At 41.5% G+C, this 24,675-nt stretch overlaps 2 protein-coding genes across 5 annotated transcripts in view; both read right to left on the bottom strand.

The window, feature by feature from the left end:
• ncoa2 (nuclear receptor coactivator 2) overlaps positions 1 to 14,463 on the bottom strand; it is a 62,193-nt gene extending 47,730 nt beyond the window's left edge. For 3 of the 4 annotated variants that reach the window (XM_069667144.1, XM_069667145.1, XM_069667142.1), the window contains exon 1: positions 14,376 to 14,463. The gene's annotated coding sequence lies outside the window, so the exon portion shown is untranslated. The remainder of the gene's footprint in view (positions 1 to 14,375) is intronic. The other variant, XM_069667143.1, reaches the window with a different exon arrangement.
• A 2,233-nt stretch (positions 14,464 to 16,696) lies between these two features.
• Positions 16,697 to 23,229, bottom strand: tram1 (translocation associated membrane protein 1). The gene is made up of 11 exons (XM_069667179.1): positions 22,958 to 23,229; positions 21,570 to 21,633; positions 20,583 to 20,704; positions 20,379 to 20,495; positions 20,238 to 20,296; positions 20,030 to 20,114; positions 19,748 to 19,818; positions 19,526 to 19,630; positions 19,293 to 19,436; positions 17,943 to 18,094; positions 16,697 to 17,853 (listed from the first exon to the last, which is right to left on the bottom strand). Exons 1-11 carry the CDS (start codon positions 23,078 to 23,080, stop codon positions 17,783 to 17,785), a joined length of 1,113 nt encoding a protein of 370 aa, XP_069523280.1. The 5' UTR covers positions 23,081 to 23,229; the 3' UTR covers positions 16,697 to 17,782.
• Between the last annotated feature and the right edge of the window lie 1,446 nt (positions 23,230 to 24,675).

Consider the following 24,675-nt stretch of genomic DNA (forward strand, 5'->3'; position numbering starts at 1 on the left):
GGAGATTAGCGCGCTGTCGACACAGGTTTTGTGTTCCCATCATTGCTGATCGGAGCCGAGGCGATAATTACCCGGATCTACTGTAGAGTTGTTTGACCCGGGTCTTAATGCCGGTTGTAGCCTTTCCAACTAAGCAAAAAGGCCACGTGTTTTTTGACCAGTGAGAAAAGGGGCTTTAGTAGCAGGGTGACAAAGCTATACATGTTACTTGGGATGCGTGATATTGGAGTTTTTGCCGATATATACGAAATGTCTATTTTCCGATTGCGATACCGATATATTAGGCACATATATTTTTCACCTAATTGCAGAGATCAAGTCTCCCCTGTGGTGTAAATTATATCATACCTTCTCTTATTGTAGTGACCAAAAACTGCCACACCGCAGACATCTTGCACCCTTCTTCACGCTTGACAGAAGAGGTGTTGTACAAAAGGTCACGTGTCTGATCACTCACGTTTCTGAATGCAGCATCCCCCCGAAACAGGGCAATGAGGGAGACATGCCCGGGCTTGTTTACTGCTACGGAGACATCAGTGATCGCTGACTGACTCTTTTTATCGTGTGTGTGTCCATGAATATGTAAGTTAGTTTTGCACTGATGTTTATGTTACTCTCTGTTAGCGTCGCCTTTGGCCGTGAATGTATTTTCAGCGTGTGTGAAGTCGTTAAGAACGGTAAAATTACAAGAATGTGAGCTAACTAGTTAAAAGTTGTGAAAGTTGTTTAACTTAAATTCAATGGCTCGAGTTTCTGTGACTTTTTAGTCTTTATTTGTATATTGTTAATAACTTTGCGCAGGCACTAAAGCGCTGTTTTATGGGTGGAAAAAATCAACAGAAAAATCACATATCTGCCGATGCCAATATGTCATTTTCAAGCCATTATCTGCAGATAACGTGCAGATAATATTGTGCATCCCTACAGGTTACGCCACAGATCGGGTTTGTAACAGCTGAGAGGTTAAGAGGTATTATTTATAAGCACAAAGCAGCCGGTTTAAACCCACACAACTTCTCCAAACATCTCAAACTTTACTGCTCAGTTGTGTTGGGATGCCCCAGAATGAGCCACATGATACCCATATACGTAAACAGAGATGCTCTAAAGCAAACAGCACAGGAATGTGGTTATGCAGGATTTCCCCGGGGAGCTGTTTAACTGTACGACTTAAAGGCAAAACACAGCTGAATAAAAAGACACACACGGACTCAAAATCCTTGACAGTAATAGTAAGATCTTTTTTACAAACATCTGGCATTTCAGATGAAACGCATTAAACACATGAATCTACTCCTGAGGCCAATTAACAAATAAACAATTTCAAAATTTAGTATTTAAGAGAAAACAAAAAGTATACTGTAGTAAATAGTTTAAGAGAAGCACAGTTAGAACATAAAACCCAAATTCATTAGATTAAATTATGTAATCATGTTGATTTAAATGTCATATTTCACTTGTGTAGAAAATAAAAGCATCAGGCTGCTTAAGATTTTACGATCCACCTGACATCTCCATACAGAGATCTTCAAATTAAAACACTTTTTTTATAACACTTTGGCACCACGCTAGCAGATTGGAGCACGATGCTGTGATGCAGATGCAGCTCTGCGCCAGGTGCCCTTACATCTGTTGCTAACACGGCAACAGCCAGCTCCTTCAGCTGCGACATCAGGGACGGCAAACACAAACGTGTAAGCACCATAATGAGACTGATAAGACGCGTTGTAAAAAGGTGCGTCATTAAGACGAGGGAAAGTGAGTGTGTGTGGCAGACTTAGGGTGTGGGCAGAAAGAACAATTTGTGTGCACAGCTGATTGTATCATGTTTTTGAGATGATGAGGAGCTTCGTCTTGTGACCGGTCTGCATGTCAACTGTCTCTTTTGTGCCTGTGTGTGTGTGTGGCCACCATCTTTTACTGCCTGTCACAGTTTGTAAGAAATTAGTTCCTGCGGAGGCCCAAGGCTATACAGTGGAAGCGCTCTCAGGATAAGGAGGTGCTGTGTTAGCATGGAGGGGAGGGAGGAAGGAGGAGATCAGCTGACACAACTATGTCACTTTATCAGCTACAGACTGAGACAGTGTGACAGGCCAGACTCCCAGCGAACGCGCGCACACTGTCTGCAGAACACAACTTAGTAAAAGTAGCTCAATTTGGATTCAAAGAGAAGAGAGGAGATGAGATGGAGGAAGAGGTTCATGGAGCGTCTTCGCTCCATTTAAGCGACGTGTGAGCAGGGTAATAAGCTGTGGAGCACGTTTAGGGGGATGCAGTTAAACCTCGGCATTATCTGATTAAGAGCGCTGCTGCTCTGACAGTGGAACATGTAATTGGACCAGACAAGGCAAAGAGCAAAGTGAAGCAGCCTTCCAACACTGACAGGTCAGGTAGAGTCCTCAACTATCTGACCTTTAACCTTATCAGAGAGGTAAGGTATGCGTTACGTGTCTTGCTTTCTTCAAAATAAAGAATATAATATGCATAAAGGGATCAAAAAACTCCACCCAAACATTGAGTTTTGAAATTACGATATTGGCCGTCCCATTCTGCGGCAGGATCATCGCTGTAACCGGCCTCTGTTGTGTAATTTCCTCTCTGACGGGTGCCTTTGTTTTGCGCACCAGATGAGATGGGAGGCGGTTTTTGTTTTGACAGCCCACATCTTCAGGTGCCAAAACCACAAATCTCTGGAGTAAAAGGTATGAATGGGAGCACTTTAACACACACACACACACACACACACACACACACACACACACACACACACACACACACACACACACACACACACACACACACACACACACACACACACACACACACACACACACACACACACACACAGGTCGAGTGGATGTTTTGCTTGGGGGGGAATATGTAATTACATTCTGTAGCATTTCAGTGCCTGCATATATGAATTGCAAACACATTTGCAGATTGTTTTGTTAGCATCAGAAATACAAATCTTCGTCTTTCAAATCTTTCAAAAAGGATCAGGAAGTCAGGAAAGTTATGCGGCAGGAATTATTTCTCACCTTGTTAGCAGAGACAGTAAAAGTTATTGGATTACTGACACACCCACCATCATTACATATCTGGGCTGAACGAGCTGGGCTGTGAGTGCTGTGGTCGTGTAAAGGTTTCCAAAAACAAATGTAGTGCATGTTCATGGTGGTGGAAAAATGTTATTTACCCCAAAGAAAAAAAGTCGTGCCTTATTAATCAGAATTACACCAACAGATCCAAACAACCACCAAACAAAAACCCCTCTGGCGTCAACTTCTAAGCATCACAACTATGATACTGATTATGAAAGTCCTTTCTGATGTCAAACTAGTGCAACAGATCTTACTTAATATCAGTGATCGGTAAAATACAGACAGGAAAACAAGACTTAGTGTTGGGTTTTAGTCAGAAGTGCAATAACAGGTGTGGACATTTCTCTGTGTAGCGTGATGCAACATTAGGTGGTTAATGTAACTGTGGTATTTGACAGACATTCACTGCAGTCTGAGTGTCATATTTCACTGTATATGTGCTACTTTGTATCAAACAGGGCTTCCACTTTGGGGGCTTCATCACTGTTTTTGCTTTTATTTTGCCAGAAGGTGGTTCACTGCTTACCGGGGTCGATCACCACGGTAACTTATGCTGAACACCTAACCTGCTCCAAAGCAGGTTATGTCAGAGATAAGAGATCAACCTGAACTAAACACCGCCACCTGACCAATCAGGTCTCTTGATTTAGGAGCTTTGAGAGCTGATCGTGAAAGGGAGGAGGGAGGGAGGGAGACCGGTCAAACACTTCTGCTTTACCGTCTGATCTTATGAAATATACTCATTAAAGATATATCCATCAAGCTTTACTGATATCTACAACAGAGACTGATAAAAACAATGAAGCCTGAAGTACTGCAGTAAATTGTGGTTTTATATTTATTTTTATTTGCTCCATAGTTTGACACGGCTGAGAGAATAAGACTAAATCTGTCATAAACACCTCATATATACATCTGTGCAACGTATTGATCTAATGTAACACACATATATGGTGCTCTAATGATGGAGCAGTGATATTATTATATTTGAGCATTTACACAGTTTGCTCTGAGTTTGTAAAATATGCCGATCAGCTGACGGCAGACTTGCCCGTGTTCAGATCGGTCATTCGCTCCGACGATGCCCCTTTTATGTGAACGCGCATAGGTTGTCTTATCGAGTTGATAACCAGCGTTGTGTGACCACTTAGCGCGATTGCCTTTGTCAGGTTCAGTGAAGTCGGATCGCTTCGTAGTATAGGCCCCAGGACCTGCTGATGGTAAGTTGTGATAATCAGTTGTGTGTGTAACGTTACCCCAGTCTATTGTCGTTTGTAGATGTTAATTAACCCATATTTCACTAACCCACTTTAACAGCCCTGTGCTGCGTTTAAAAAGTGAAGACATAATCCCGACACTAAAGCTCACTGTGTGTTCTCGCTGTGACTCTCAGGACATGTATGCTGCAGGTGTAACCAAAACAATGATGCACTTACATCTGCTGTGCAAACAGGCAACATGTTGAATGTAGCCAAAAGTCTTTTTGTAGATTATAGCACATTTGCAACGCACCATTATGTAATGTTAGTCACACAGATAATGGTAGCCATTTACATCCAGTGTAGTCTGATTTTATAGCACTTTCCAAATAAAACTGAAAGTCAGATTTGTCCACTTGTATTAACTGATGAAACAGTAGCAATGTTATGCAGCAATAATAATGTAAATGTAGAACATGGCAGAGAAAATTGAGGATTCATTGAGATGCATTGACATAATTCCTTAATCATCGAGCAGAATAGATGCACAGTGACAGTCATGGCTAGCTGAGTGACATGAACGTGACATACAATAGAATAGATCTCCTCAAATGAGGTGAAATAATAGGACAAAAAAATGAAATGTCACTGAACTCAGGCTGCACGATTAATCTTTTAACCATCGCAATTGCGATGTGTGCAAGCTGTTTCTTTGTAAAACTAATATAAAACAAAAGACTGCCTGATATCACATTAGTGCAGCATTTTACAAGAGAACAGAGTGAACTGACCGCTGAGCTGCAGGGTCTGTGTTGACAGTCACCTGCCTTCAAGTGGAAACAACGCTGCCGTCACAGATAACGTCGGCGGGATGATCGAGGCAGGCTTCAGTTATGCCTTCAGGCGGCTTTTCAGTGAGTGTACACCGCGTCCCGGTGCTTGATAACGGTGTTGCCTCATAAACGGATCGTTCACGGAGCGGAGAGCGTTCGCTTTTAGCGGCTACACCTGCAGCGCACTGACGGTGTGAGGTAATGTGTGCCGACAGGAGGCAGGAGACGGTGAGTTTTTGTTTCGAAAAGATACAGTCACCGCGCTTGTCACGCTGATTCAACATACGTTTGGACGTTGTTAGAGACAGTAGCTGACATACAGTATAAGTAACTGCAGCCCACAAGTCTGTATTTATTCAATAAAGAAACGCGACGCTCCGCCTGTCTCTACTTTTTCATAAGGCTGTCAGAGTCGCTGAAACAAGAGCGATAAAAGTTTGTTTTGTTTGTTATTAGAATTTAAGTCCCAAATAATAAAAAGTATTTGTAAAATATTGGGACTTAATGACTAATCCAGATATACATACTGGGTTAGTTTCTGTCCATCATGTACCTTAATGAAGAGCTGATGTACATGCAACCCATGTTCACCTGTTCATATGATTTGTTTCACTCACCATTTACGCTCATTGTGGGAGCTAACGGGGCGTTATACGATGCTCGTGAACCTGTACACGATTTATATTCTCAGCGATTAATGAAAGGACAACAAGCTTCAGCTGATGGTTTCTTGCTTAATACATTATGGATGGAAAACACGGGTCAGCTGAGGAGATTCCCCCTCTGCTGAAAACAGTTAAGATAAAGCAAGCGAAACCATATTATAGGTCACTGAAGGAACACTGCTGAGTCAGCAGAGAGCGAGCGAGAGAGGGAGAGAGGGAGAGGAATCATGCTGGTCAGAGTTTGACCCTCACAATGTGTACAGAAATGAAAAGCCTGAAACTGAATCCCTGCATTCCTCTGGCTTTATGACGAGCGAGTGAGAAATGCTGCTGCTCTGCACATGTCATTCCATACTACCTCACCCGGCCCGCAATGCTGCCGTTCACCTCCTGGCCAGAACGCGATTGTACGCTAGCCTTTTCTCATATTTTTAGACCACCCACCCTACTCTAGAAACAGCCTGCTCGAGCCGAGGCTTCTCTCCCTCCCTCAGTGCCAAGGATCTCACCCAGGGCAGTGGGAAAGGTGCCCACCACATGCTAGCACCCAGTGCCACGGACACATTGTTGCAGAGGGGGATGCAAATCTCCAAGTCTTCAAAGCACAATCCACACCTTTATGTACAACCTGCTCTATGAAGAGCTTTATAATCTACAGGTTTAAATTTTTATACTGCATATTTTCCCACCGTTATCAGAGCAGTGATGATGTAGAAAGAGCGAGTTAAGCCCGGCTCCTGTAAAATGAAAATGAGGTACTTCCTCACAGCACATATTCAAATAGCAACAGCTACTAGATCTACTATATTGTACAGTTAAGCAACACCAGACTCGCATCACAAGGGAAAACAGCTGCAGAAGCATTGTCACACAATCATGTGACCTCTGCTGCCTCCTCTGTTGTAGCCGAGCTGGCTGAGGGAGGGCACCTTCTTCTCAGCGATGAGCGGCAGACACCACAATATCATTTAGCTGAGTGAGATCAATATGCACTTTGCAGTAGCTGACCTACATAAGTGGAGGAGCGTGCAGAGTCGAAATCATTGGATTGCACCGCGAGGCTCAGGATCCTTGGAGCCCCCGTAGGAGTCTCCATGGGAGAAGAGACCCAGGCAGCTGACGGTGTGATGTTACAAAGCTCGGTTTAAAAACATAGAGATATGAATCTGTAATATCAGTCTAACAAGAAGTGACAGGGTTTTACCCCACCTGCAAAATGATCACAGACAAGTCAAGGACGTATACACACCAATGCAGAGCTTAGGGATGAGCCAAATGTCAAGAAATATTATCATGATCATCTTATTGTTAAATATTTATCAGATAGATGGATACATGTATTTTGATAATGCCGCTAGTTTTAAAGGTATCCTGAAGAGATAGAAACCTGAAGAAACCAGACAGTTGAGTAAAAATTTGGAATATTGTATATTTACATCCGCTAGTAATATCTAACAGTCATTTTGTGGGCTGTATTATTAATGCTTTAAGATGATTTTTTGGCTTTTGCTGAAGAGAGACAGGAAATGTGGAGAGTAGAAAGCGGGGGATGACATGCACTGAATGATCGGCAGACCAGGAGTCGAGCCTGCGATCAGTGCGAAGAGTGCTGTAGCTTCTGCACATGGGACGCTTGCTCTGACGACTAAGCTAAACCAGCGCCCCATTATCAATGTTTTAAAGAAAACATAATTAAAGTAAGTAAAAAAAACACTGAAGAAAGCAGTTTCGCGTGAAAAATCAGTGTCTTTCCAACGTTCTTTGGCTGACACAGCATGTTATGGGGTCTGTGAGCTGAGCTGCCACTAGCGATGCACGATATTGGATATTTTGCCGTTATTTTCCAACCCTTTTTGCTGCTTTCCATACTGATATATTAGTCACGTTTTTTCCCCCCTAACTGCAGAGAACATCAAGTCTCCCCTGTAGTTGAATTTATATCATGCCTACTCCTATTGGAGTGGCCAAAAACTGCCATACCGCAGACATCTTGCCCGCTTCTTCACGCTTGACGGAAGACGCATTTCTGAGCGCACTTGAATGCAGCATCCCCCAGAAACATGGCAGTAAGGGAGACATGCCCGGACTTGTTTACTGCACCTACTACAGCGACATCAGTGATCGCCGACGGACTCTTTTTATCGTGTGTGCACCCGTGAAAATGTAATTTGCACTGATGTTTATGTTACACTCCGTTAGCGTCGGCTTTGGCAGCGAGTGTATTTTCGGCGTGTTAATGTTGTTAAGTCCGGTAAAAAGACGAGAATGTGAGCTAACTGTTAGCGAGTTAAGAGTTGTGAAGCTTGTTTAACTTCTATTCGTTGGATTGAGTTTCTGTGACTTTTTAGTCTGTATTTGTATATTGTTGATAACCATGCGCAGGCAGTACGCGCACACACTTGCGCCAAGTTAATGTTGTAGCACTACGTCAAGCTTTTTTAAAAGAATCATCGAGCGTTTACTCATAATTAAAGCGCATCGGCAGGCCATAATCTGCAGGTGCAGATAATATCGTGCATCTTTAACTCAGCTGGTTTTTAGGTTACAACTTTCAGTCTAAAATAAGTCAAACACTAAATAAAGCAGTGTCACTTTAAGAATCAGTGTCTCTCCTACGTTATTTTACAGACACAGGATGTCAGGAGCTAATGTTAGCTCAGCCTGTGTCGGGATAATGAATCTTTCAACATTCATGGTTCTCAAGGCTTTCACCAAAAGAGTTATCACCGGAGGTCTCCTCCTCGTCAAACTCACGACAAAATGGCCAGGAAAAACACTGAATAGGCAGTTTTAGGTTCAATTCAGTGTCACCAAAGCTCTTAAGCCTTTGGGGGCTGCTAGCTGAGCTGCCATTATTTTCATATCACCATTTTTTTTTTCAACAATTTCCTAATGCTTGGATGATAACTTAAGTTCACTTTCGTTTTTTGAGCCCCTCATATACACCCATTTTTCCTTCTTTTACAGGAACTCTGTGTATTTCACATGCAAGAATAAGTGCTGAAAGATCTGCTGATCTAAAGTTAATCATATTTATCAGCGTGAATTCTATCTCATTCCCAAACCAAGTAATTTTATTGACCGGCCCTAAAAGGGATTTTATGTTTCTGAATGTTGCTTTTGAGAGGCCTTCTCTTTCGCCTATCATCACAGATTGAGCCTTTTGATAGGGAATTACTAAATGGTCAAACTTAATGTTGATCCTAAGCAAACCTCATGAATTGGCTTCTATCCGACTGCACAGTGTCCTGCTAAATCTTCAAATCTGTACTTTCCGGAAACCAAAAACAATCAGTGAAGCCAAAATAGATCATGTACAGGCTGTTGTTAACAAGCCAGGACCTACTCTCAGCACAGATAGATGGGACATCTGATTTGAGGTCAGCTAAACAACACAATAACAACATGCCTGGAAGCAGAGAGAGGGAGTAAATACTCCGCTCCTCCTCCTCTGTGTCAGAGCCCTCTCCGCTCTCCATTAACCATCTCTGCCTCGCTTTCGACGTCTCCCCTCCGCTGCCCCTCCTTTTCCTCCCTCTGCTGTAAAAACCTGGCTGTTTCCCCACAGCTCATCCCTCACGCCCACCCAGGACCTGTCACACTGCTGTTTCCATGACAACGCAAACGCAGAGACAGCAGGGTGAGATGCCCAGCGAGATGAGGCGAGCGGATACCAGGGGGAGCGGTGCACTGTAGACCTTACAGAGCATGTGATGGACAGATAACACACTGTAGTCCGATCTGTTACACCTGAACTTCTTGCGTTTGTTTGACCTGTTTTATCGCTCAATGGATGTCTATCTTAGTCAAAATCTTTGTAGGGTATTTTTTTACATTTTTAGAAAACCTAAAAGGGGAAAATGCCAATTCTAAAGTTCTTTATATACTCCGAGCAGTCTTTCCAAAAAAGGGAAACTACACGCGTATTTTCTCCTAACATTTGTTCTGTAAATGAAGCATACAAGAGCAGAAATACTTTACACCATCCCTCTGAAAGCCCAGATTCCTGCCAGCCTGTCAGCGCTGGATGCCGTCATCTGACACTCCTTTTAAAAAGCAGAGCAGGAGTTCACATTAAAGAGCCGGTGAGAGAAAGAGAGGGGTATGTTGTTGTTCAGCAGCTGACCGCACTAAGAGGCAATGACAGGGACGTCATTTTCCAGCCCGGCTCAAATGAGTCAACTTAATGTTGTTAGCAGTGGAGTCTGCTACTACAAGACATATTTAAAGGAGGGATTTCTGGCAGAATTCAAACAGCTCCTTAGAGGTCAGGTTTCGCATCTTTAGATTCAAAACAATACAGCAATGTTTCTCAAACACCTCTTAAAAAGGAGATATTGTCTGTTGATTAGTATTTAACAGAGAATATTAAAGGGGACATATTTTAGCTATGCAAACATTTTTTCTATTATTATTCTATTGTGTTTTTGAGTCACGCTGGTAGGTGGGTAAGGTAGGTAGGTAAGTTGGTTTCGTTTTAAAAATTGTTTACATATTTTAATTCAATTATTTTTCGGAGCCTCTCCTTCCTCCTGAAACGAACAAGCCGTTTTGCCATTCAAAAGGTCAGACCTTAGCCACGATTGGCTGACAGTATTTTGAGTAACCGTGTAGCCCCTCCTCTATATGTGCGACCCCACGTGGGGGAGCGGCCGCCACGACTGTCACTCCAAAATTGTAGAAAACTCGGCTGCTCTAGGATCGGTTATTCAGCCTTACATGTACGAGCCAGAATCATCAGGAGGTATCAGAATGGAAACGACTTGACTACAAGCTAGTGCAAGAAGGCAGTCTGAGGTGAATGACGGTGAATGACGATTGGTCGAATTTCAGTGAAAGCAAGGTTTTACATAGAAACCTGCAGCTGAACGGCCCATTTCAGAGGCGACCTTTTTAAACACGTGATTCTGGAAAATCATAGAATTAAGCAGTTTTCACTTTTTCACTGTGAACAATAAACACCCAAACATGTGAAACCCATGCAAAATATGAGAATATCCATTCAACAGATATGGCCCCTTTAACACAAAGAGGCCCAGCAATGACGTAAGGATGCAACCAATGAATATGTTATTTATTGATAAATCTGTTATAATATAATAGGCTCATTTTTTCCATGCATAATCCCCAAAGATATTCAATTTGCGATCGTAGAATACTAAACCACAAGCTGCAATCAGACAATTCTTTGCATTTTGGATGAGTTTAATCTGACAAAGCAATTAATCCATTATTAACATTGCGGCTAAACCTGATTAATTTTCTTTTGATAGACTTATCAAATGAACCATCTAATAATTTCCGCATTAAATTTCTTCAAAAGCTTAGACATGAATTTTGAAAGATTTGTTCCTTCTCCTAAAAGTGATTAAAATCTAAATGGGTTTTGGTTACAAGTTCAGTTGTAAAGATTAGCTTGATGGCCTAGTAACAGCGTCACCTTGGGATGAAATGTGATTTAGAGATCAATCCCAACATGTGTTAGCCATGGAGCCTTGACTTGAAATCAGTATGTCACCTGAATTTACAGAGCAAACCCTGCAGATTATCCCCCAACACAACAAACAGCTCATGCTTTGAAGCTACATGACACTGATGTAATTCAGGTTAGAGCACCTTAAATTAAATAGAAACGGTTATTCTAGCCTATTTTTTTATACTGAGATCTATAAATCTGTTTATTTGTGCAGACTGTCTTTAACATTGAAAACTGACAGACAGCTACTAAAGACCTGGCAGCGAATGCTACAGAACAACGGTCAAATGATTACAGTATTACTCAGATGACGCAACAAAGCGGCCTGTCACAGGGCAAAAGTCAGTGATTACAAGATGAGAGGCTGCTCTTTAAGTGCACGGGAAAACACTGCTTTCTTTTTAAGGAATTATGAACACACATTTAACACAGGGGAAGTCGGGAAACAAGAGCTAAAGAGCAATATATAGAAAAAGATGGGTTTGTGTGAAAGAAATTACAGGGCTGAGCGGAGCCCGGGCAACTAGATGGATGAAGAGATTGTTTCCAAATCATGTGACAAGCTGGGCTTTACTGTGACACACACACACACCTGTTGCTATAGCTATAGTTCCCCGTGTGTTCAGGAAGGGAACTACTTCTGAGTAACACCCATCATACAGACTACGCCAAGTCAGTGTGAGGAAACCTCCAGTCACCTATCCTTATATAACCATCCACATGCCTCTATACACACCCGCATGAATTCCTGAACTGTCATCATCCCAACACACTCATCCTTCTGGACTGTTGCGTCGAAATTACATCAAACTAAAAAGCAATGCTATGCGCTTAGGAATGCATGCTTGCATCTGTACATGACTGGATTCTTTGTAACCAGAGGAAGGTTGTCACAGGCGCAATACGCACTCTCCGTGTCCTCTTTGAACTCACTTTGAGTTAAATCCAGTTTCAGTTTCGGAGGAAATTTTACTTCTCGTCTTGTCCTGTCTTCCAAGAACAAACAGCTTGATCAGCCACTACGCACAAAAAAGAAAGGCATGTAGAGATGACGTCTTTTTTCACTGCAAAGTTTTTAAAGTAAATAACTTGAGGCACAATGCTTTGGAGATGCACAAGTTGGCAGGAGACGCATGTTTTAAGTGGTTAACAGACAACACATGCATGCAAGAGAAAGGAATAAACACATTATATTTAAACTCATCAACTTATACACTCCAGACCTTTTCTTTTTGTCTTAATGAAGAATAAGAAACACATGCCAACGTCTAAAGAGTTGACTTTGCATGAGCCTACTGGTTGATCCAACTTGAAATCACGTCTTCACATCAGCCCCTGAAGATGCAGCCGAACCGCAGCTGGACAACATGTCACGTTAAGTTTCCTTTCAGTGATGTGACCAGAGCACCGTGCACCATCAGGTGGGCAGAGTGATGCAACAGAAACTGCTCAACTGGTTCCACAGGGTGCGTTCCTCCAGCATTACTGAGAGCCGCGCTGACAATCATTGAAATGGCACAAGTTGTCTGCCTGTATAGTCCTGAATCAGTCAAGCAGGAGGGCCCTTAAAAGGACTCAACACAGGGGCACAACAAAGCAGCACACAAGTCAAACCTCAGAGCAGCATTCCCCCATAATGCGGTGCTTTACATTATGGGAGAATAGGGATGCACAATATTGGATTTTTTGCCGATATCTTCCAACCCTTTTTGCCGATTCCGACATATTCAGCACATATTTTTTCCCCAACAAGTCTCCCCTGTAGTGGAATTGATATCATGCCTACTCTTATTGTAGTGTCCCACTGGCAGATGCAGAAATAACACAATACACTGCTGCCGATGTCATATTTAAGCGATAATAGGGAGATACTGATAATGTGCCGTTAATATCGTGCATCCCTATATGAGAGCATCCTCTGTGTTCAATTAAACTTCCAGGCTTTAAAAGCCTTACTTATGTGTTGCCAACTAAATATGCTAAACATATTACAAGTTGGAAAGCAATGTCACAACAAACTGCAGCCGTTTGCACACTTTTCCTTTTTTTTAACCTCGAGCGAAGAGCCTGAGTTTGTGTTTTCTGGTGTGCAGCAAACTTTGAAAATGCAATTTTCACAAGCTGCTGTTTAACTGTCTGCGTGCTCACGTTATAGCTCTGCTGCTAGCTAGCCTATCAACAGAGCACCACGACCATGCAGAGTAACGCCAGCCAAACACAAGAGAAACATTACTTCAGCAAAAAAACCAGAAAGGTCTCTGCACACTGAACAAATGCAGACATTTATTTAACTCACCCAACTACACAAGCACCACGGAGGCATGGTTAATACCACAACAAACACGGTTAACAGCCCGCTCAAACACATGGTGGTGAGAACTGTCCTGACTCACTCACATATTCTGACAACGACATTCAAGCAGCCAGACTAGCCTGCAGCTAAACAGCTAGCATGCTAACTACGCTCCTGCTGTACTGGCGAACTTATGCTGCGTTCCAGACAACTGGGAATTTGAAAACTTCCCAGTAGAAATTTCCGACTTCCGAACTGTGAAGTCCGGGACGCAGCATTTTTCTGACCTCCGACTAGATAAATTGCTTTTCAAAGTCGGAGTTCCTACTTGTGAACTCGGAGCAGATTCATCTACCCCGACTTCACCTCCGGGAGTCGGACATTTCTACTGGGAAGTTCTCGAGTTCCCAGTTGTCTGGAACGCAGCATTAGTCCGGTGTTGTGTGCACGGTCACCCGCTCACTCAGCACAAAAAACAATCACATATGAAAGTATTGTGCACGCAACATTACACTTTTTATCAACACGTATACCTGATAAAACCACTGACGAATAAAAACAGCTGACAAACATTGCAATAACTCGCTCACACGCTGCCGTCTGATTGAGTTTGCTGCAGAAACAGTATTGACACAGGCAGCGGGCTTAGCCGAGAAGCTAACGTTGCTAATGAGCTAGCGCCGAAGAGAGAGCCTGTGCCAGACAGACACACAACCGAGATTGAAGACCTCACATAGGATCATGGATTTCACAACGAAAACACCACGTCCCATCTCAACAAGCAGCACCAACACGTGTGTGTACTCACGATGTAACACTTTGGGCTGTGTCCTCGCTGTTAAATCCCGGTTATCAGACGCAGCTCTGACCTTCGCGGTAGTGAAACAACATTTCTGCTGGCTGACTGTGCCGCCATGTTTCTCCTGCTGTGCAAACCAATGCTGAGTGTTTATCTGGCTGGTAGCTGCTATCCTCCCCCACACCAAACCACATCACGGGGCTCCAGCAGAATCAACTCAGTCACCGCCGGGGCTCGTGAGCAACACCTCGGTGGTTTACCTGTTAGGATTTGCAATTTAAATGTAATATTTAATAATTTTAACAATCAAACAACCACTGACAGTTACTTAAAAACACCATCGTCATGAATGTCAGTGTTATGGCGGTGGTTTAAAAGGTGGCCAAAGTGTGAACACTATACCAACTTATGTTTCTAAAATCAGAATCAGCTTTATTGGCCAGGTATGTACACATTCAAGGAATTTGACTCCGGTTTAACTTTGCTCTTTATGTACAAATATAAATATTTAAAGCTCCTGTAAGGAGTTTTTCACTGGTCATAAAAAAGACTAAAATTAATTCTGAGTACTCTATATGACCTACAAAAACAAACCAGACCATCAGCGTCAAGATTGATTATTTTTATATAGTTTTTTTTAATGCCTGAAACTGCTGGCGGGGGGTAGACGTCAGACAAAGTGTTTAATTGCACGCTGCCTTTATTTACATTTACCAGGGTCAAAATTTAAAGTGAGTGATGCATGTGATTTTTTTTTTGTTAAAAACCACCATTCAAGCATGTACAGGACAAAACCAAAGAGGTACGGCTTTGTCCACAGGGGGCACCAAAATCAAAACAAACCAAAGTTCCTCACAGGAGCTTTAAATACATATTAGACATTAGACTAAAATGTACAAGCCTAGATTAAACATTAAATATTAAACTAATATGTACATGCTACGAGAGACAATAGTGCAATGATGAGGAGTCCAAAGGATGCTGAAAAAAAAATTTAATTATATTACAGATGGGTTCATTTAACTCAACTCAACTTTATTTATCTATAAAGCACCTTTCATACATACATAGCATGCAACCCAAAGTGCTTCACAAAGGAACAACAGACAGTAAAATAGAACAGAAATTGACAAGAACCAATACAATTTTAAAACCAATAAATAAATCACTACAGTAACCAATGAAGTGTTAAAAATCAATAGATTAGAAACTGTAAAACGTTTTTCAGTATTTACAGTAAAAAAGACAAGGGATGATATTTATATGATTAAAAGTGTGTTCATACAATGAGAAGAACAATCTTGAATTGAAGACAGAAAAAAGTGTATTACAAAATTCTTAATGTTCCTCCAACACAAACACACCAGTAAACACACGGCATACAAAATGAATGTACATTTAAGGTAATAAAGATTTATGTCAACCTACAAAATGTGTAAGTGTGTAAGCAAATAAAAAGGCTGCTTAAAGGAATGTAGTTTGAGCATCCCTCAGTCACACAGCTTAATGATAAACAGCCGTCTAGTCTAGTTAATGTAAAACGCTTCAGCTGTTATTATAATCATAAGTGGCAGTAACAAGACTGATGAAAAATGGGCAACAGTGGGTAAGATTTTGCAACAAACACCAGTTATTTTTAAGAATTAAACATAATGTACTCAAACACGAACAACAGGCTAACATGACGAGCTTTATAAATATCAGAACTGCACGTGCCCTACTTATCCCACCTATTTAGCCACCTTGATTTACTGTGTGGTCAACTGTCCATAGATCACACTCAGCAAGCAGGCGTGTTCTTTCAACGAAAACCTGTGCAACACCGCCACCAAGCGGCCAAAACGTGAAACAACAACAGGGTGGTTTCTAAGTAAAGAAACTATGTGGACACGGTCAACCACGCGATTTATTTTTTCACGTTTAAGTAAAAACAAAACAAAACAGGATAAATAAAATATGACAAACTTTTTGATTTGATGAGACCCTCTATTCGGACCCTTAATTTTAGAGTTGAGAGAGACGAGTTAAGGTTAGTGTCGTAACCTGAGAATATCTGGCATTAAATTACTCTAAAATAACCTCGCTCCCCACTGATTATTGTATTAAAAATCAAAAATGACTACCATAAGTATATTAGAATTAAAATTCAAGTAGCCCGTCTTTCAATAAAACATATTGATTTGTGAAATAGATTAACCTTCAGGCCACGATGAGAAAACCACTTACCCTGCTGATATACTGCCATGACTCACCACTGTGTACCTGAAAGTACTTAATGGGTTTATTCTTTAGAATAAGCCTGTGTTACCTTGGTGATTGATGCTGACAATATAGTCCACTGCACTCCATGGCTTTGTAAATTCATTTTATGGCATGTAAGTAAAAGGCATACATCAACAGTCGATCAGGCTCATTTGGCACAGTCCAAAGATGATGGGGGGGGGAGCTCTCAGTCTGTGCTTTACATCAAATTATTCCTGTGGACATTTTAAGGTAATAAAACAAATACTTTATCCCAATCTACTTAAATGGATGATATCACTAAAGGGATATGTGGCCTGATTTTGTCGACAGTGTGATAGGCAGAACTGCAATTGATAAAGTGGAATTTCAATGCAAGGAAAGCTGCTCTGAACTCCAATACTAAAATGCTACATGAGCTTACAGGGCAGTTTTAAACAATATTGAACTGTGACTCGACATATAGTATTACAGTGTGATGTCTCCTTTTAAACACTCTTTCTAATTCAATCTATGAGTGGATATTGAACATTTTAATGTCGGAAAACATTGTAAAAATGTCTTGCAGCTTGAGTTTAAACAGTCTGGGGTCAAAGCCCAGTCACGTCCTAAAGATGGAGATAATTACAAGACTTAATGTCACTCATGGAAAAATAAGAGATCTATGGAAATTCATAAACTCCATTCAATGCCTGTAAGCTGCAAAAAAAAAGGCTAGCAAGTACAAATACAAGAGGGACAAAATAAAAATAAAACACAAGCTGGAATACAGAGGATTTCGGAAAGAGCACAAAGCACGGGAGAAATATCAAACACTGACGTCATCATTCCTGAAATTTTAAAATTACACACCCTGTACAAAACAATCCGTATCAATAGGCACTTCTTAAATAAGGTCTTTTTTTTTTCATAGTTTATTTCTGAATTTGTTTTCATTTGAATGTGGCACAGCAGAGCAATGATTCTTAAATCAAAGCGCGTGCTGGACGAGTGGCGACAAAGTAAAGCTAAATGCATTCTGGGCCTTGTAGTCCGCCTGGGAGGAGGTCAGTCAGTTTGTGTGTCGGGAGCTGGAAATGCATATCGTGGAGGAAGAGAGAGGAGGAGAAGGAGGTTGGTTGGATGCAACCGTGGAGGCACGCGGGGAGCTGGTAGGGAGTCGGGGGGGAATGTGTTTATGAGGACTTCTCTTTTCTGGCTCTTGGTGAATCAGCTCCATGAGAGTTTACTCCGTTTACTCCGTTGGCTGGAAACAAAGGACACGCTTATATTAGTAGGTCTTTTTAAAATAATAAGACATGTCATTACTCTGGGAAATGTTTCGCTCATCATCACCTTTGTCTTTCTTTGATTTGCTCTTGGAAGGGACTTGTTTCTTTTTCAAGCTCTGAGCCTGGGCGTGCTCTCTCCACCGGCGCAGCTGGAAGTTGATAAATTTCCACATCATGAAGGCCTGAGTGAGGCAGATGGCAGCCAGGACGGTTATCCTAATGGAGAGGGGGAAACAGTCAGTCATTGAAAAGATTTATAGAGACGTCTTCGTGTGAGTCACGCAGTGGATGCTGCTAAAAATTACAATTTTTTGACCTCTCTCAAGCCCTTCTATAAAGTATAGGATACGCTGTTATATTCAAAGCTTCCAGTTATGAAGCAGCTTCTTTCGTTGTTGTCTTACAATCCCCCAGTATGTCTCAATAACGTAGTAATTGCAGCAGAGGAAGTGCTCCATTGGTGAGCACTGTATCTGCTGTATGTATGTATTGTGGTTGCATGTCTGTCATCAAAGCTGGTGGTGAACAACTCTCTTCCTCTTCTACGCTGTTGCCCTTTCTGTATGACTGATGAACTGACAAAGTGTTGCTCTTGTTCCTTTTTATTCTAAAAAGGGGAATCTTCACAGGTAACGTGTTTGAAGTGTATATTTGCCGCGTGTGCCGGGACAGAACCTTCACTGTTATTCAATGCTGCAAATCTCCAGCAGGCGTTCATGCTACGCGAGTCATTTCTGCTGCTCCGTTTGTTTTACACGGCACGTCTATTTCTCCCCGCTGCTGCGCGTCAGTGAAGCGAAAGCCATTGACTCCTATGTAAATACATGCCCACAACAAAGGAATCCATGTTAAACGATGTGATCTCTTTTGGCCATATCAATCCTATTAATTCATTTTCATTTGACTTCTACATCCTACATAAATACAGAAGTTATGCACAATTAAGAAATAAGTCTACAAGTCAAAGTTGTCTTCTACTACTGTTTCCAGCATACTGCACACATTTTGGCGTCACTGCCACCCCTATTTATGGCCAGGAATCGCCATTGGCTGACTGAGACTCATCTTTGCTGTAGTCGCAGCCGGTGTAGGTTGCAAAATAGATGCTGCCGCGACGCTTACGTGTCACACAGACGTTCGTCTGACGTGACAGTTTCGGTGTAGATTTCCAGTAAGTGGTCAACCTGATGTTGACAGAAGATCTTTATAATGGCATTAAATGTTAATTAAAGATGGTTATTAATTTAAACGTCACTGCAGCTGTCGAGGGAATATGTCATCCTCATAGTACGTTTACTTTTGCTCAATGGGAGTTGCTTGCTAAATTTTAGAGCAGAATTAATTTAATAATAGTTTAAAAATAATACTTTTAGGATTAAGAAGTTCTGTTTCTCCTCTCAGGAAAAAAACCTACCGAATGAAAATAATATTAAAGTTTCCTGCAGCCAAATCAAAGCCTTGATTCTCAGCGTTGGCGAGGCCAAAGCCCACAGTGAGGACAGACAGGGACAGGGTGAGCAGCCGTCCAAGGACAAACAAGACAGCCCATATGGTGAAACTGGAAGACAAGAGGGACGATCATTATAAGGCATTCAAGATTTTACAATGAGTAAGCTTTAATTAATGAAACAACACATGAGAACTCACCCTGATTGTCTGTTCTCGTTGCTGAAGTAGATGAGGCGGGAAACGTGGAACAGCAGCTCGACAAAGTAGTGCAACACCAGCAGGACCAGACCCAGACGGTTCAGACTGAAACACACAGCGACAACATTCCCCTTTATTACCACTGTCAGTAACAGCACAGGGAGACACCACAGCTCACTATCACACACATAATTTTAGTCTTTCTTAAGTGGCGGTTCTTACTTCAGAATGTAGGCGCCTGCGATGTGCACCAGGTAGAGGAAAATGTACACAAGCTGGCGTGGAATATCCTCCTGAACAGTAAACAAAAGAGAAAAAAAGGATGGGAGGCCAGAAGTGGTGAAAATATTTACAGAAGGGTGGCTCTGCATGCAGAATTAAGCGAGGGGAGTATGCATCTTTGAAACAATGCAGCATAACCAAGGAAGTCAAACAGGAAAAAGCCTCAGGGTGCAAACAGAAGCTACTGAACATTACACACGCTACACACACACGCGCGCTTACCTTCTTTGTCTTTTGGAAATACAGCTCTGGTAGAGAGTGTAGCCAGTAGCCCAGCTGGCAAATGTAGTAGAATTTCATCTGGAATCTGAAGGATTACCAAAATAAAAGGTTTTTTTGAGTCACACTTGAAGCTCTTCAAAATAAAAGCACATGCAAGAGGTTTTCTTGTCTATCAAACCACAAAGAATTGCTTGAATAATAAACGTACGGCATCAGTGTATGGGGATAATCCTCCCACAGGGTGACGGGATTGGACAGGAAGTTTTCCTAAAAACAAACATTCATATTTCAATAATTGACAGTTTTTCAGCTAGACAAACTTGACACTAAATGATCTGCAAGAACGTACAGAAAGGAGGATGCTTGCGCCCCAACCGAAGGAGAATAAATAGAAAGCGCTGAGCTGGCCCGACTCATTGAACTTGCTGTGCTTAGTTTTGGAGAAGTGCTTCTTCCTGTTGATTTTCTGCAAAGATGAACGACAAGAAACGATGCAGAACCGCTCACATAGATTCAAGATTCAAGTGTGTGTGTGTGTGTGTGCGTCACTTACATCCAGCACGTACTCCTGGATGATGGCGTGCATGATGATGGCCACCAGCATGTAGAAGAAGATGGTGGCGAGGTCCTTAATGCCGTGGTGGAAGTGGTTCACAGCCGTCTCCTCGGGGCCTTCTGTTAGACAGAGACAACAAAATGAGCTTTATTTTGAAAGAAAAATAATCACTTTGAACTGGCAATGGCTTCTTTTATATCCAATATGTCAGATGCACATATTTCATGCAGGTTTTTGATGCTTAACATGAGCAGCTGAGGCCGTTTTAAGCCAATTCAGTCGAGTGATTCACAGGTTTAACAACCTTAATTCCTCAGATGAGGTGTCTGGATTAGTGAGTCTCGACTGTGCGGTGTTACACAACTTTGATAAAGCCAGAGTCATGACTGTCTCAGCACAGAAAAACACACACAGAGCCTTTTCTAACAGTCTAAAGTGACAATATCTATACAGGCTTTGATCATTTGAGAAGGTAATCAAAGACATGTAATGGTTTTATTGAATTTGTCTCTCTCTCTATTTGATATTTGCTTAATTTGACACAAGCTGTAAATAAGTTACAGAGCAAGGTAAGCGCTAAGGTCTCCCAGATAAGGACTGTATCACCAGCTGGCAGCACGGACACCTCCAGCCTGAGCACAAAAAGCTATGAGGTCGCCGTTCCCTTCAACAGCGCCTGAAGTTGGCAAAGAAATTGTTAACCTTGAAACGAGCAGCACTTGTATTGAGAGGCCTATATTACACCTCAGCCCAAATTCACCCGGCACAACCTTGCCACAAGAGAACTTTATAAATCAGGCGGACTAAATTTAGCTCCACAGAGGGTAAAAAAAAGGAGCTCTCAAATGGGTTTTTTGTTAGGCCACGCAAGAACCGCTCTCGAATCCAAATGAGAGGCTTCCAACCAGACAGCTGCATTATTTATAAGCCCAAACATACAGTATTCATTCATTCACCGTCATCATAATCTAACAATTAACTTACCATTTGTTGATATGGTGACGTTGTACTGGACCGTTATGAATAACACTGCAAACTTTGACGTCACCTGTAAATGTGAAACACATATTATTAAAGAGAGTGTAACAGATTGGTTTTATAGTAACCGAATGCTTTATTTTAGCTATTTATTTAATCTATTTTAGGCTGATGATACGCACCATAACGGGATAATACAATATTATTGCAAAAGCAGAAAGAAGGACAGCTAACGTCTTCGTAAGTGTTGTACAACATTGAAAAACTGAATGGAAATAAATTAATTAATGTTACTATAACTTAATAAATCACCTTTTGGATCACAGTTATTCATTATTATTGTATAAAGGTCAAAAACCATCCAACCATTTACATGTATTAGAGGTGCACGAAGATTGCCAGGTTGAAAAGGAAGTTGCTAATACCTCCTTCACAACAAAATAACTACGTAGGCAACACATTGAAACTAAACACCCAATCTAAAGTTAAATGTATACATATATTGTAAATAATAGACATAATATTGAAACCGACAATACTTCCATAACAATAAACTAACACGGTGCTAACAGCTTTTCCAGACAGGAGTTTTAATTTGTAAGACAAAAACAGGAAGTAGTTAAAAATGTAGCGTAGTAGACGCTAATGGCGCTGCTTTTCACTGAGGATAAAACATGCTTGAAATAAGATAGAAACGTGAGTGAAAGTAGAGCAGCATGGAGCAGCACAGGGACAGTCACGCTGTATAAATGCTGTTGTCAGCCCGCATCATCGAGTTACAGTAAAAACGCAGGTCAGCTCCAAAGACAACTTTCAGATTCGGTGTTAGCGGGTTTCTGTGATGACAGCCCTCTCTCTCAGTCGCTGTGTGATTGCCACGTAACACATCTACGCATAAAGTAGCCAAGCCAAGTGTTGCTCAATTTTGCAGCCACCTAGATCGATTTAATGATGCAAAAACGCAGCACACATACATTTTAATAAATTATGTTGCACATGAAAAACTTTGTTTTTATGCCTCGGCCTGCGTATGGTGATTTGAAATTTCGATTTCAACATGGGGAGCAGCCAGATGGGCAGTGGACACAAGTTCCCACTTCACTTAAATGAAGTATTATTAAAATTATTTTTAATCTTTATGAAAACCTCATGCCAGGCGACCTGGATGAGTCGATAATCTTGGAGGATAAAAACGAAAGCGAGGCCATCGTGCATAGAAAACTTTCGATCACGGGAGGAAGTAGAGTGAATTGATCAGACAGCCATGTCAGTGTTAAGGAGAACAGATGGGGAGTTACTCGGCATCCTTTCTGCTGGTTACCTGTCCCTGTGCCAGGTGAGCATCCCTGCATGATCCACAAATAAAACCCAGTCAACATGTGGACAGCACTCACCTCAAAAATCAGCCCGAGGAGAAACACCATAGCAACACAGGAAACAATATCTGCATGGTTCTGGATGACAAACTCATGGCTCAGCACCGGCGGGTTCTTGTTGGTCTTTTTTCGGATCCCCATGTCGACACGTTTCGACCCAACTTTTGCTCTACGAAGAACAAATGTAGTCTGTTTCTATCCGGAATTTTTATTATCCTTCTGTGCGAGAAACGCTCAAAGCTTCCCTCCTGCTTGCTACAAGCACAGGGCCAGGCAGCAGTTGAATGGCGTGTCACTCTTCTACTAGTGGGAGGGTCCACGGCGCGAGTGCCGCTGCGTCTGACCAACGAGACTCTTTACGCACAGGAGACAAACATCTGGGCTCTCCATCCCCACCTACAGGTTTGGAGTACAGGAACAAAAAAAACTCTTGGACTTTTTGGTACAAGCTTTATTTATTCTGTGTCAAAGGACCTTGAAAAAGTTTGTCCACATTTGAAACAAATTAAACTCGGTTAAATAAGGCTGCATGACGAATAGTTTTGACATTTTAGGGAGGCTACAACCAGCTTCGAAAAGCAGATGTACTGGAAAAATGGGATGCCAGCTAGCCTGGCTCTGTGCAAAGGACACAAACCATACCAACACCTCTACATTTTAATGGACATAATATTTGTTTACTCAGAAAAAAAGGTGTAAAAACTGTGGTTTAAAGCTCCTGTGAGGATTTTTTTGCTGGATATGACAGACTGAAATTAATTCTGACTAATTCTTAGGCCTATAACACTTTTAGCTGCCTTAAGGTCTGTATTGACTTACAGGAATACACATGGAGAAACACAGTCATTCAAATAAATAGACCTAAAATGAGACTGTCTAAGTGGCAGTTATGTAATAATGATAACCTGTAATATTCATACCAATGTACTGACTCAATGCAACTTACGCAATACCTCGCTAAAGTTTGGTACCATTAGCTAACATTAGCAACAATATGCTACTAGTCACAGCAGTGGCTAAACCTCTAAAAAGGCTAAGTGTTCTTCATTTCCTAAAAAAAAAATGTTTATTTTAAATTATGAATGCAAAGTTCTTAAACATAAAACATGACTCAACAAAGGGGTGGGGGATATGACCTCAAATTTATATCACAGTTTTCTTTCCTTTTGGCGGTATCAGTATTATACCGCAGTATTACAAAATGAAAATCATCAAAACATGATTCTAGCTCTTTTTACTCAATTGTCAATGTAAGGGAACACATCTTATCAGGGAACAAGATGGCCTTCATGTGTTTTGGGAGGAGTAAGCTGCCCTGTTTGGAGCTTCGAGTGAACAGAGCAACCTGGGTCTGAGCCATAAAGAATATTTGGGGAGGTAATCAAAGACTTTCTTCTTAATATCCTCATTCAGCCCCGTTTTGTGCTCTAATGGCATCAAGATATCTGAATTTAGAAGACGGATGACTGGCTTCACAGAGGAGATATATTCCTGCCCTGATAGTAGAGATGCACCATATTGGGAAAACACCGACACTGTGATAACTTTTTGTTCTGCAATATTTATTCTAATATAAAAAATACAGGAAATTATACCACATAAATGCACTGTGTGTTCATGTACGTATAAACAATTATACTTAATATTATTTGGGACTTTAAAGTATATTTTCTTTCTTTACAAAACAAAAATCCTCTCCTACTTTTACTACACTTTGTTCAGCGACTACAAATGTT

This window comes from Semicossyphus pulcher, unplaced genomic scaffold, assembly GCF_022749685.1.
Source record: "Semicossyphus pulcher isolate SPU_LCO1_2020_fin unplaced genomic scaffold, fSemPul1.0.p SCAF_18, whole genome shotgun sequence".
NCBI classification, from domain to species: Eukaryota; Metazoa; Chordata; class Actinopteri; order Labriformes; family Labridae; genus Semicossyphus; species Semicossyphus pulcher.